Here is a 10,072-nt window from a genome sequence, read left to right as displayed (position 1 = left end):
TCAGTCCTAGTGAATAATGCTGCCTGGGGTCCCAGTGAATGATGCTGCCTGGGGTCCCAAGTGAGGCCCACGCCCCCTGACTTGCTATGTGACCCAAGCTGGTAGCCATCCCTCTCTGGTCCTTACCCACAGAAGGGTAAGGATCATTTGCCCAGCCCTGCCCTGGAGCAAGCCCTCTCTCCCCCGGGTAACCTTTACATCGTACCTTTGACTTTAAGGAAAGATTTGACCCCCAGGTGCTCGTTTCCCTGCCCGCAGTGCTCCCAGAGGTTTAACCCTTTCCTTCCCAGTCCGACCGCCTTTTGCGCTGGCAGGGGAACCAGCATTGACGCAACTTCTGGCAAATATTGACCCAAGTCCTTGAAGGTGGCTGGGAATGTACTGAGGGGGCAGATGGAGAGAGGGCCCCACCTGGGCCAGGGAAGGGCTCCTTCTTAGTCCGCACACTTTGCATCTAAGGATTAGGTTGGAGGAAACCCTCCAGCCCCAGCTCCCTGTGTAACTGAAGGGCATCGAGGGGACCCTGGGGAGAAGGCAGTAGTAACAGCACCTTCAGTGGTCCCTAGGAACCCAGAGCCAGTGGGAGTGAGTAGAGCACAGCACTGCTTCTCCCATGCTCAGGGTCCCTCAGTACGGGATTAGCACCCGTGTTCCAGGCCTGGGTTCCCAGGAAGCAGGGGACCTGGACATGAGTTGGGACAGCAGAATTTGGGTTCAGGACCTGTGTGCAGGAGAAGATGCAGCTTTATCATTTCTACTCTGGAGCCTGAGCCGGGTACCTGGGATGCCTAGGTTCAAAGCTTTGTGCGCTGAACTTGAGAAATTCAGACCCCATAGGCATTGGAGGTGGGGCCTCAGGAGTGCTGCCTAGGTCTAGGTCAGGGCCTCTGCGCACTGGCTCCGGAGGCCTGGGTTCCCCGCCCCTCGGCACCCTGGAGAACCTCGGCCGTCTGGGTTCTAGGAGGCGCCAGCTGCGGTGTGTGTGTGGGGGGGCGGACAGCTGTGCCCCTTTCCCCTCCCCCCGCCCCTCCGTCAGCAAGCGCCGGCGCCACCGTGCCGTGCCTCCTCCTCAGCCTGTACCCAGCTTGAGGGTGGGGGTCAGCGGGGTCGTGGTGAGGGCGGCAAGGGACAAAGGGCGCTTGTCCGATGCCCGCCCTGACCTCGGCCGCCGCTTCCCGGACGCCCGGCCAGCCGCTGATTCACGCCCAGGCCGGCCGCAGCGCCCCGCGCCTGCCGCCCCCGGCCGGGCCGCCCCGGGGGGTAGGAAGTGGGGGGGGGCGAGGGGCGGCGCCGAGTCAACTTTCCCTCTTAAGCCCCGAAGGAATGTCGGCGGATTTCCTGAAACCCGACCCCGGCCGCCCGCCGGCCCTCCCGCCCCTCACCTGGACCTGCTCCCTCGGGAACGGCAGGAGGGGCGCGGGGGCTCACCTGGGGGGCCAGGGTCAAGTCCTCCTTCCGCTCCAGCCCCCAGCGGCCTAGTGGAGCGGAAAGGGGGGTGGGTGGGCGGCAACCAAGCCCTCTCGCTCTTCTCTGGCAACCTAGGCCAGCGCCCCAGCCTCTCCAGCCTCAGTTTCCCCTTCCGCAAAAGGATGCGGGGAGTCTTTCCCTCCTGTTGCGCTTTAAGTGACGCCTCTTATGTCCGATGCCACAACCTCCTCCCGCCTCTCTTTGCTTCTGTCGCTCGCCCACCCCTTTTCCCACCCTGAGCCTCAGTTTCCTCATCTGTAAATTAGACAACGCTACCGGTACTTCCTTAGAGGTTGTTGCAAGAAAATTCCTGGGAAGGGCTTTGTTTGGGATGAATGAAGCACAGTAATTGTAGAAGAAGCGCGCAGGGCTCCGAGTTGACAAGTGTGGGCTTGAATCCTAGCTCTGCTGAGGGGTCCTGGAGCCTACGTTTCCCACCGTGAAATGGGAGACAGCATTGGTCTTAACTAATGGCTATTTCCCAAGGCACAGGCTCTGACTCCGGCGGGTTAGACCCGGGGTTCACTAGCTTTCGCGAAAACCGCGGGCTGGAGGCCCTTGCCGCAGGGTCGCAGCGGAGTAGCCCAGGAGGGGCGGGGCGGGGGAGGGGCCGCGCCGGGATCCAGATGTTCAGGGGCCGCCAGGCACAGCCGCGCCTGATTAAGCCACGTGGGGGCCGGCCGAGGCTGCGGAGATGAAAGCGCCGCGGCCGGCCGGGGAGGGGGTGCACCAGGCCCCCCCCGGGGTCCCTTCCTCCTCTGCCGGAACCTGCGGCGCCCTCTCACCCGCCGACCCCAAGTGGCTGCCGCCCCGTCTGTGGGGGCGGAGCGTAGACGGAAGCCACGCGGGCGGCAGCGCGACCTCGGCAGGCACCTGCACGCGGCATGCCAGCGGGCGGGGGGGGGGGGTCGTCTTTGCGGGGGACCTAGGCTTAGGGAGGCGCCTCCACTATCATGCCCGACAGAGAGGAAGCTAGGGAGACCTCTTAAACCGAGATCCATGGGGCTCCAATCTGTCACCTTGGAGTGTGGCAGTTATGGAAGCCAGAAGTGTCCTGTCTGTCCCAAGTTTTCCCAGAAGAATTAGGAATTTTAGCAGCACTCCCACCCGCGCCTACTTGCACCTCTGTGCCCCCTCTCACTCAGCCCCGGGCCGAGAGGCCCCCAGTTGGGGTAGAGAGCGCTAGATCCCCCAGGCCTGTGGGTCACCGCTGGGCCAGAAGTGGGCGAGGCTGGGGGGACCTTGAAGGGCCTGGGAGGGCTTCCTACAAGAGGCAAACCAATTACAAAGTTGCCATCTCTCTCACTTGGGTGGCAAAGGACATGATGCCACGGACCTTCCGGACACCTTCGCTGACACAGCGCTGTGACCCTCGCTCATGTCCCTCATCTCCAGTCTCTGGTTCCAGCAGCACCGCCCTCCTACCTTCTCTTCCAACACTCTCTTTCCCGCCTCAGGGCACTCGGTGTTCCCTGTGCCTTGATTGCCCTCCCCGCGTGGCCAGCTCAAATTTTGCCTTCTCGGGGAGGCCATCCCTGAATCCCCTGGCCAAGAGACACCCCATTCAATCACCCTATTTGCTTCCTTTTGGCCCCATAGCGCTGGCTGAGATCCTCTAGCCCGTGGATACGAGGGCGGTGCCATAGCACCCCCGGGATGGGACAGACGGCAGGGGATCACGGTCCACCTGCCCCGCCCCGCCCGCACCCCGACGGTGCCGCAGCGCGGCTACCCCGCCCGTTCTCCGCATCCCCCGCCCCCCCTTCCCAGGCTGCCTCGCTCGGGTGACGTCAGCGACCCGGTCCCCGCCGCCGCCGCTGCATCCTCGGTGCCTGCCAGGAGCCGGCTTCCCCCCCGAGCCCCTCGCTCCCGGCACGGCCATGGCTTCGGTCGCGCTGATGCCGCCGCTGCTGCTGCTGCTGCTGCAGCCTCCACCTGCCACCCCTGCGCCGCCCGCCCGCGACCCCTTCGCCCCGCAACTCGGGGATACGCAGAGCTGCCAGCTGCGGTGCCGCGACCGCTATCCTGGTCCGCAGCTCTCGCAGGTGAAGCGCATGCGGCGCCAGCCGGAGGACCCGAGATCTCTCCGGTGGGGGAGGGGCGGGGGATGCGGTTCCCTCCGTTGGGAGCGCGAGATAGGGGTTCTTCTGAGCGGGAAGGAGTCGGAAATGGGGATTCAACAATGGAGGTGGGTCCCTCTGGTGAGGGAAGGACTGGGGTCCCTTCTGTCGAGGCGAGCGCTGGGGTCGGGGATCCCTTGGATGGAGATGGGGGTTGTTCCTCCCGCGGGGAAGGGACTGGGGGGGGGGGTCCCTCGGATTGGGAGAGGGTTTGGAGATGCGAGTCCCTCCGATGAATGCGGAGTTGGGGGGTCCTTCCAAGGGAGGGGCGGGGAGGGGATTGAGGTTTCTTAGGCCCCCTCGCTGGCTCTGGCCGCACTTTGCTGCGCAAAGACCCTTGGGGCGCCCATCCCCCACCTCCCTCAGGTCTGACGGTCCTCTCCTCCTCCTCTTCCTCTTCCTCCTCCTTCCACATCCTCCTCCCTACCTCTCCAAGGGCTACCAGCCCCCATTCACATCCTCACCCACCCCCCACCAGCTGGATCTCCATTTTCCCAGGCCAGAAGAGATGACAAAACCTCCTCCTCTTAGCCTCCTCCCTCCTTCCTCAGGCCTGAGAATCCCCCTCAATCTCTGCCCTCCTGCCTGGACCCTTGGGGGGGGGGGTCATTTCTCTTCAACTTATCCATTTTACAACCACTGCCCAAACCCAGTGTCCTCCATGGTCCACCCCCCTCTCCCTTCCTCAGAGCTAAGAACCCCCACTAATATTCTTAGCCTTCCCCTCCCCACCTCAGTCTCTCTGGGTTTGGGGGGAGAGGGAGGGGACAACAAATCTCCTACCTCCTGCTCTGACTGTGTGCAGTGCAGCCCTCCTCCACCCCAACCCCCGCCTGAAACCCATGTCCCCTTTCCCAGGCAGAGCTTGAGGAGGAGGACCCTTCTGAGTCCCCCTATGAGTATGACAGGGCTGTCCTGATCAGTGCTTGTGAGCGCGGCTGCCGCCTCTTCTCCATCTGCCGATTTGTGGCAAGGAGCTCCAAGCCTAACGCCACCCAGACTGAGTGTGAAGCAGGTGAGGGCTGGCCGGGTGGGCCAGGGTGGGGAGAGGTGGCCTGGGAAGGGTCCCCCTCTAGTCACCCCTCCTGCCCCCTCCCCACCTTACCCCACCCCCAGCCTGTGTGGAGGCCTACGTGAAGGAGACGGAGCAGCAGGCCTGCAGCGAGGGCTGCTGGAGCCAGAACCCGGAGCCGGAGCCTGAACCCGAGCCAGAGCCAGAGCAGAAGGTGGGCACCCTCCCACCTGTGGCCCTGGGACCATCCCCTCCCCCTTCTCTCTACCCCGCCCCCCCAATCTACACTCACGTCTGGAGTCTCCCAGGCTCTGTAGTCCATTCTGGGCTCACTGGGGATCCTCACTGGGGATCCTCGATGGAGTCATATCTTGCCTCAAGCCTTAATTATCATCTCTGTGATATGGGAAGCGCCTCCCCTCCCACCACCGTACAGGGAGTAAATGGCAGAAAACAGCCAGTGGATATCAATCATTTGTCCTGGTCTGGGCCTGACCACAGCCCGTCCCAAATTCCTCATGCCACCTAGAGGCACCTGGGACAGTGTCACTCCCATTTCATGCCCACGAAGCTACTGCCCAAGGTCACACAGTTAGGGCTGGGCAAGAGATGGGATTTAAAGCTGGTGCCACCCAGGCTTGTGACCACCCCTCACCTCACTCATCCTCAGTGCTATCAGAGCTGACTTTATTGAGCTCCTACTGCATGCCAGGTGCTGGTCTAAGCACTTTCCTTTTGGTGAACAGGTGGCCACTGTCATGGGGGGGGCTCCGAACTGAGTTTCAGGGAGGAGCAACCCCCCCACCCCAGGGAGAGAGAATAACTGCTCACCCATCATGTCCGTGAGTGAGTCTAGGAAACACTGTATCAGGGGAAACTAAGGCATAGGAAATCATTTATCACAGCCAGAGACCCCTGGATTAAGGTTCCCCAGAAAGTCCCTCCCCTTCACCCGTTTTCCTCCACCCCCTCCAGGACTTCATTGTTCATAAAAGCACACTGCGCTATCATTCCTTCCTGTTCTGAATTCTCTCCTGATGCTGTCAAAATAAGAATGATGATGGGAATTTTTAATAATAGCAGCTACTACATATTATGCATTGGTGCTGTGCCATCGTCTAGTTAAAGTCTTGTAACAACCCCAGGACGGAAGAGAATCATCCCCATTTCAGGGCTCAGAAAGGGCAATCCCCTTCTCCAAGGGCAGCAGCGAGCCAAATGCAGCATTCACGGCATGATGCCCTGTCGCCCCAAACCACTTAGCAAATTCCGGTCACGGTGAACTCTCCCAGCTCACCTCCCTACCTTGGTGACATGTCTGTGCCTTGGGCCTTCCCTTGGCAGAGAAAGGTCCTGGAAGCTCCAAGTGGGGCCCTTTCGCTCCTGGACTTGTTTTCCACCCTCTGCAATGACCTTGTCAACTCGGCCCAGGGCTTTGTCTCCTCCACCTGGACGTACTACCTGCAGACTGACAACGGGAAGGTTGTGGTGTTCCAGGTGAGCGCTCTGGTGGGGGCTGTGCCAGTGTGGTAAGTGGGTGATCAGGGTAAGACGGCGGGATGCACTGGCTGTTGGCTCACGGGATGCCAAGTCCTCGGGGGATCAGTGTTCAGACCCAGCTAGGTTCAGGGCTTCATGGTCTCACTCCCCTCCTTGACTCTGCTGCCCTTGGCGGAAGCTGCATTCCCAGGCAAGCTCTTCCCACCTGATAGCTGGGTAGATGCCTAAGGCTCTAGAGTATAACCTCTCCGAAGGTTTTGCTCAGTTGAGACTTACTTTGATTGGCCCTGGCTGGGTCATGTATCCATCTCTCAGCCAATCCCTGTGATCCTATGGGCTTGGCCTAAATAATGTTCCTACTTCAGGAGTTAAAGGATCGGGTCAAGAAGAATTGAGAGGCCCGCAGGAGCAGGGAACCATATCCCAGATGTCACAGGACACAGCCCCACTGAAGGGTGTCCTCTCTGCACCCAGCGGAACTATGTGCCGGCTGGGCATGGGACAATGTAGCCTACATGGGACACACATCAGGGCCAAGGTGGTGCGTTTCTAAATGGCTCTTCTGTGCTGTCTTGTTCCTGACCCAGACCCAGCCTGTGGTAGAGAGCCTGGGGCATGAGGGGGCCCGTCTGCAGCGAGTAGAGGTGACCTGGCGGGGATCCCACCCTGAGGCCTTGGAGGTGCATGTGGGTAAGGTCCAAGGCTAGACCAATGTTCCTTCTACAGGTGGCTCCGGTGCCAGAAGGAATCCTCCTGGCAAATGAACCCTCTAGGAATGGGATTTCTCTTTCTCAACTTTTAGGGTTCCTTGGTCCATCTTCCAGGGTTCCATGATCCATCTCTCATGGTTCTGTGGTCTGTTTCCCAGGATTCCGCAGTCCATCTCCAGGGTTCTGCTATTCTTCTCCTGGAGATTCATGATCCTCCCAGGCTTCCCTGGTCCACCTCCCAGGGTTCCGTGGTCTGTCTTCCAGGGTTTTGTGATTCATCTTCCTAGGTTCCGTGGTCCATCTCCTAGCGCTCCCAGGTTCCATGGTCTATTTCCCAGGATTCCATGGTCCATTTCCCAGGGTTCTGATCCATTCCAGGACTCCATGCCCCATTGCCCCAGGGCCTGGTCTCCTTTGTCCTCTCCATGGCTGCCATGGCCTCTTGGGGGAGGCCTGGGGGCTGCTAAGAGATGACCTGTCTCTCAGACCCTGTAGGCCCCTTGGACAAGGTAAGGAAGGCCAAGATCCGAGTCAAGACCAGCAGTAAGGCCAAGGTGGAATCCGATGAGCTGCAGGACAACGACTTCCTCAGTTGCATGTCCCGGTGGGTGGCAGGACCCTGGGGGTGGGATGGGAGTGTAGCTGGAGGGAAGGGTCTCCCAAACCCCACTAGGACCGCTGAGCGTGCCTTCTGGACGGGTCAGGCGCTCGGGGCTCCCTCGCTGGATCCTGGCCTGCTGCCTCTTCCTTTCTGTGCTGGTGATGCTGTGGCTGAGCTGCTCCACCCTGGTGACCGCACCTGGCCAGCACCTCAAGTTCCAGGTGGGTGGGGCCGGGCGGAGGGGTGGGAGAAGGGCTGCTCCTTGGTTCTGAATTAGGCCACCCGCTCTCCGCTGAAGACAAGGTCCCCTGACTTGCTGTGGGACACTGGGCAAGTTTCTTCGCTTCCTTATGGAGTGTGTGGGGGGAAACAATGCCAACCCTTAGATGGGGTGACCTGAGATCAGGGGTGGGAAGGAGCCCTGGCTGGGTGGGGGCTCAGTAGCCCTCCCTCCCTCCCTCTTCCTCCCCCTGCAGCCCCTGACCCTGGAGCAGCACAAGGGCTTCATGGTAGAGCCAGACTGGCCCCTGTATCCTCCCCCGTCGCATGCTTTTGGGGACAGCCCCCCACCCTACAAGCTGAAGTTGGACCTGACCAAGCTGTAGGTCTCGATCGGCCCATGCATCACCCAGTGCAGGGGCTCCTCGGGCCTCCCTTGCCCTGTGCCCAGGAGTCCATGTCAGGGTGGGACCATCCTTGGGCTCCTCCATCCTTGATCCTCCTTCTTTCCCCAGTCCCGCCTCTTGCCCCTCTGGGTCCTGGGATTTCCATGCCCCTACTGGGGGGGGGGGGGGGACGAGAGATCTGGCCTTGGTTCCTCCCTGCGTCCCCCTTTCCCAGAGTGTGCTACTTTTGTCTTCTATCTTGTAGCTTCTTGAGTATTCAAACCCCAGTTCTGTGCTGTCTCCCTCCTTCCTCCCTTCTCCTTTGGAGGATGGGGGCTGAGGACACAGGGGAACCACCCTGTGCTAGGGCTCCCTCCTTCCCCCCCCCCTCCAGAGATCCAGTCCCGAGAGAGGAGGCCCCTGAGAGAGTTGGTGGTGGGCAGCTCCACGCTGGGAGGGCGGCTGAGGCTGGGGCTGCAGTGTGGGGGTCGGGAGGAATAAACCGTGTATATAAAAGATATTTTGGACTGAGCCTACTTCTGTTTGTCTTTCCATCTGCCCTTGGGAAAATAACCTGAGCAAGGCCATGGTCCCTGTCCACTTGGCCCTTCCTGAGATGGGGACAGCCCCTCTGCTGCTGCCCAGCCCACATCACACTTCCGACTAGGGATGTCCCTGGAAGAGTGGCTTATGCTACCTGCTTGGCCCGGATGGGTCGGTACCCCTTCTTGCCTCCCTTTTGGGGTCCCTCCTCTGAAATGCATAGGTCGAATCTTGAGGAGAATGTTTGGTTAATGCTGCAGCCATCTGGCTTCCATTCCCCTTTCTTTCGGGGATGGAGCTCTGCCCCACTGGGGGCAGCTTCAGGGCACTGACCGTGGGTCCTATCCCCTTCCCTGTCCAAGGGGTCCGGACTTGGCATTCTTGCCCTGTACTTTGCATCGGAGAGGAAGCTTGTAGGACAGGAGCAGCCTATGCCGATGAGAGCCTTGGCTCTCCATCCTTCCTGTCCATTCTGCAGACTCCCAGAGATCCTTCCAAAAAAATCCCCTTTTAGCTTCAGTCAACTGAAGTGGTTTCTATTGCTGGCAGTCAGAGATTCCTGGGGAGAGTTTGGGATGAGTGGTGTGGTGGTCAGTGGGGTGGAGGTTTTCAGGGGGTGATGGAGGCCTATGGGGGACAGGTGGGTGGGGTGCAGGGGGTTAGAGGGAACCAAGTGGGGCTGATTATCAGCCATCCATCCTTCACCTTGCTTTGCGTCCCAGGAGATCCGCTTGGGCTCTCTGCATTCGGCTACAGTCAGCCGGGGAGGGGGTGGGAGTGGGCGGGGACCAGCACAGGCAGGAGGTAGGAGGAGGGAAGAGTGAGAAGTCAGGGTGTTTCTCTCCTGGTGTCCCTCCCTGCATCCCCCAACCTTCAGCCTGTGCGTGGTCACAGCTCCCCACTACTGCTCCCCCGGGGTGCTGCACCCCCTCATGTCAGTTCCCCAACCCTGCCCACACCTTTGCAAATAGCCCCTTTACTGACTCCTGAGGCATCCCTTCCTGCCAGCACCTTGCCTGATACCATGAGCATCAGGATCCAACATTAAAAGACAGTTTCGCCCCCTGGGTATTGTTCTGGGTCCCGGTGGGCTTTGAAGGCAGCCTCTTGGAATGTTGCCAAGAAACGGTCCCTGGGTGGAGGCAAGAAGCAGCAGCAGACCAGTGCTGCCCAATAGAACTTCCTGCAATGAGGGAAACATTCTGTCTGCAACACCCGCAGCCACGTGGCGTTATGGATCCCTTGCGACGTGGCCAGTGAGACCTAAGTACTTCATTTCTCATTTTATTTAGGTAGAGTTAGTGCACATTTAAGGTTTTTCCTCTATCTTTTTTTTGTGATGGTCAAATATATATATATATATATATATCTCACATATTTTATTTTTATTTATTTATTTTTTTAAAGATTTTATTTATTTATTCGACAGAGATAGAGACAGCCAGCGAGAGAGGGAACACAAGCAAGCAGGGGGAGTGGGAGAGGAAGAAGCAGGCTCACAGCGGAGGAGCCCG

The 10,072-nt window shown here is 59.8% G+C and overlaps 2 protein-coding genes across 2 annotated transcripts in view; one reads left to right on the top strand and one right to left on the bottom strand.

The window, feature by feature from the left end:
* Nucleotides 1-3,349, bottom strand: part of CRLF1 (cytokine receptor like factor 1) — an 18,168-nt gene extending 14,819 nt beyond the window's left edge. The window contains exons 1-2 of the mRNA XM_040628251.1: nucleotides 3,175-3,349; nucleotides 1,383-1,475 (exon numbers count right to left, since the gene is read on the bottom strand). Coding sequence (XP_040484185.1) covers nucleotides 1,383-1,475; nucleotides 3,175-3,349 — 268 coding nt within the window. The remainder of the gene's footprint in view (nucleotides 1-1,382; nucleotides 1,476-3,174) is intronic.
* TMEM59L (transmembrane protein 59 like) lies at nucleotides 3,247-8,533 on the top strand. Its single transcript, XM_040629003.1, has 8 exons — nucleotides 3,247-3,512; nucleotides 4,446-4,602; nucleotides 4,704-4,813; nucleotides 5,944-6,096; nucleotides 6,687-6,789; nucleotides 7,296-7,413; nucleotides 7,514-7,631; nucleotides 7,887-8,533. The coding sequence occupies exons 1-8, from the start codon at nucleotides 3,348-3,350 to the stop codon at nucleotides 8,013-8,015; spliced, it is 1,053 nt and encodes a 350-aa protein (XP_040484937.1). The 5' UTR covers nucleotides 3,247-3,347; the 3' UTR covers nucleotides 8,016-8,533.
* The last annotated feature ends 1,539 nt before the right edge of the window (nucleotides 8,534-10,072 follow it).

This window comes from Ursus maritimus, unplaced genomic scaffold (assembly GCF_017311325.1).
Source record: "Ursus maritimus isolate PB19 unplaced genomic scaffold, ASM1731132v1 scaffold_14, whole genome shotgun sequence".
Classification (NCBI taxonomy): Eukaryota; Metazoa; Chordata; class Mammalia; order Carnivora; family Ursidae; genus Ursus; species Ursus maritimus.
This window is presented reverse-complemented; position numbering and strand designations above follow the sequence as displayed.